This window comes from Musca vetustissima, unplaced genomic scaffold (genome assembly GCF_032173495.1).
Source record: "Musca vetustissima isolate MV318-11 ecotype Yass unplaced genomic scaffold, APGP_CSIRO_Mvet_v1 utg324803, whole genome shotgun sequence".
Taxonomy (NCBI): domain Eukaryota; kingdom Metazoa; phylum Arthropoda; class Insecta; order Diptera; family Muscidae; genus Musca; species Musca vetustissima.
In genome coordinates, this window is record NW_026887446.1 from 43,225 (window position 1) to 45,397 (window position 2,173).

The 2,173-nt window shown below is 44.2% G+C and overlaps 1 protein-coding gene across 1 annotated transcript; it reads right to left on the reverse strand.

Moving 5' to 3' along the window:
* Nucleotides 1-228: 228 nt before the first annotated feature.
* On the reverse strand, nucleotides 229-1,604 carry LOC133335022 (zygotic gap protein knirps). Its single transcript, XM_061543317.1, has one exon. The coding sequence runs from the start codon at nucleotides 1,602-1,604 to the stop codon at nucleotides 258-260; it is 1,347 nt and encodes a 448-aa protein (XP_061399301.1). The 3' UTR covers nucleotides 229-257.
* Nucleotides 1,605-2,173: the final 569 nt, after the last annotated feature.

Sequence of the window (2,173 nt, forward strand, 5' to 3'; positions counted from 1 at the left end):
TTAAAAATTAATTTTTGGAATTTTTCCTTTTTTCAATTTCAGGTGCAAAGGCAGACTGTCACAGGGACAGTGGGCACAATGCGAATATTTACAATTGAAGGTTTTGTTTTTAAAAAAGGTGGGTAAAAATTATTAACTAAAAAAAATTGTTTGCATTGACTATAAAACTTGGTTGGTTGTGAGTGTGTGTGAGAGGTGATATTGGTATGTTCTTGTTGTTGTTATAAATAAATATTTTTGTTGTTGTTTTTTGTTGCTTAAACACATACAATACCTCTTTGACTGTGGCTGTGGGGCCCAAAACGATAATTGTTTTCGGCCAATTTTTGCCTTTTCGATGCCTCCGAATCGGAAGAGTTTTCCGAGTTGTCAGCCTCATTCAACTGATAGAATTTGCGGCGCATATTCTGCTGCCTTTCCTCTTCGCTGGCTTCACTGTGCATATCACTATCACTGTTCACTGAGCTGCGGGATGTTTTCATGCTCAAATCCATGGGACCATCTTGATTCATGGGTTCTTCATAGGAATTGGGGGTGTTGGTTGTGGTGGTGGTGCTGGTTTCATAGCCAATCGAGCACACGGACACTGGGGAGAGAGATTCCATTTTGGCAGCAAAGTTAACAGCCTGGGGTTCGGGAGTGCCGACCTGTTGTACTGGTGAGGGGCGGACAGCAATTGGGCTGTGCACCTGATGTTGCAAGGAGTGTGTGGACACGGGGGAAACGGAGTGGGAGTGAGAGTGATGCATCACCATATCATCATCGCCGGAGACACACAATTCAGGTGATTGCCGGGCTGAGTGTTGTTGCTGGGGTTCTTCGTGGGTAAGCGAGTGCACGGAGTGATTGGTGGGTGAGAATCGCGAAATCGATTCAGCTGAGCCAGCCGAGTCAACAGATTGACGATGTTTGTACATTTCCGAACGATAGGCAGCATCGGCTGCGGCGGCAGCAGCTGGATGATAGCCAGGGAACAATAGATGAGGTGGCATTTGGAAGGCTGAGGCAGGTGAGGCAGCAGCACCCATGGGTGGCATTGTGTTCATCATGCTGAAGAAGGGCAAGGCAGCAGCAGACATGAAGGGGGCAGCAGACATCTCAGGCAAATATGAGGGATAGCCCAAGTGGCCGGCACCAGCAGCAGCGGCAGCAGCCAAATGTGAGGAGCGTTGGGCATTGAACTGTTGTTGGGCAGCAGCGGCGGCGGCAGCAGCAGCCATATCACCGAATGGGGAGGGAGCAGCAGCGGCAGGATTTGGAGGCACCACTGAACCACCATTGACGGCAGCAGCTTTGGTGGCAGCCTCTACGGCCTGTTGTTGTTGTTCCTGTAGCAAACAATGGATTTTGAACCAGTTTGAGCGACGGCCATAGCGTGAGCCACCCTTGGACATGCCAACGGTGTAACATTTACGCAAACGGCAGGCCTTGCAGGTTGTGCGGTTTTTCTTGTCAATTACGCATTTGCCATTGTTTTTGCATTCGGAGATCGAAGACAAATTGTTGTATGAGCGGCCAAAGAAGGACTTGCAGCCCTCGCATGTGAAAGCACCGAAATGGAAGCCGGCAGCGGGTTCACCACAGACTTTGCACGTTTGATTCATCTGTAAGAAAAAAAATAATAAAAAAATTTGAATTAGTAAAAATGTCGATTTAAAAAAATGGAATATTTGTTCTTAATACCATTTCAAAAACCATTGTGTTAATTTAGAAAAATAGTTACTTAGAAGTAAACCACGATGTTTACCCTTTGAGCGGATTAAGGCAAGTGTGTGTTGAGATTTAAAAAAATTTCGTATATATAGTAAAAAATCTAATACCCTTAAGCCTGGCAGATTTAAGTTTTTATGATGGGGGATTTAGTTGATGTGTGTGTGTGTGTGGGTGTGCAAATGTGTGTCAACAAAAAACTAAAGCTGTGCGGATTATGCAACCCTAAAACACTGAGAGTTTTATGACCCTTCAAGAGGATGGGCAGGTAGTTAAAAAACTAAGAAAAATTTTTGAAAATTTCAAGAATTTTTCACCGAAGAAACCTTGACTGTGTAGCAAAAAAATTAAGTCATAAAAAATTGAACATTTGTGCAATTGGCATGGAAAAATTCCCAGAATTTTTATTGGGCCGAAAATGACTTTTTAAAAAGGTCGGTCAACAATTACTGGTGATGTAATG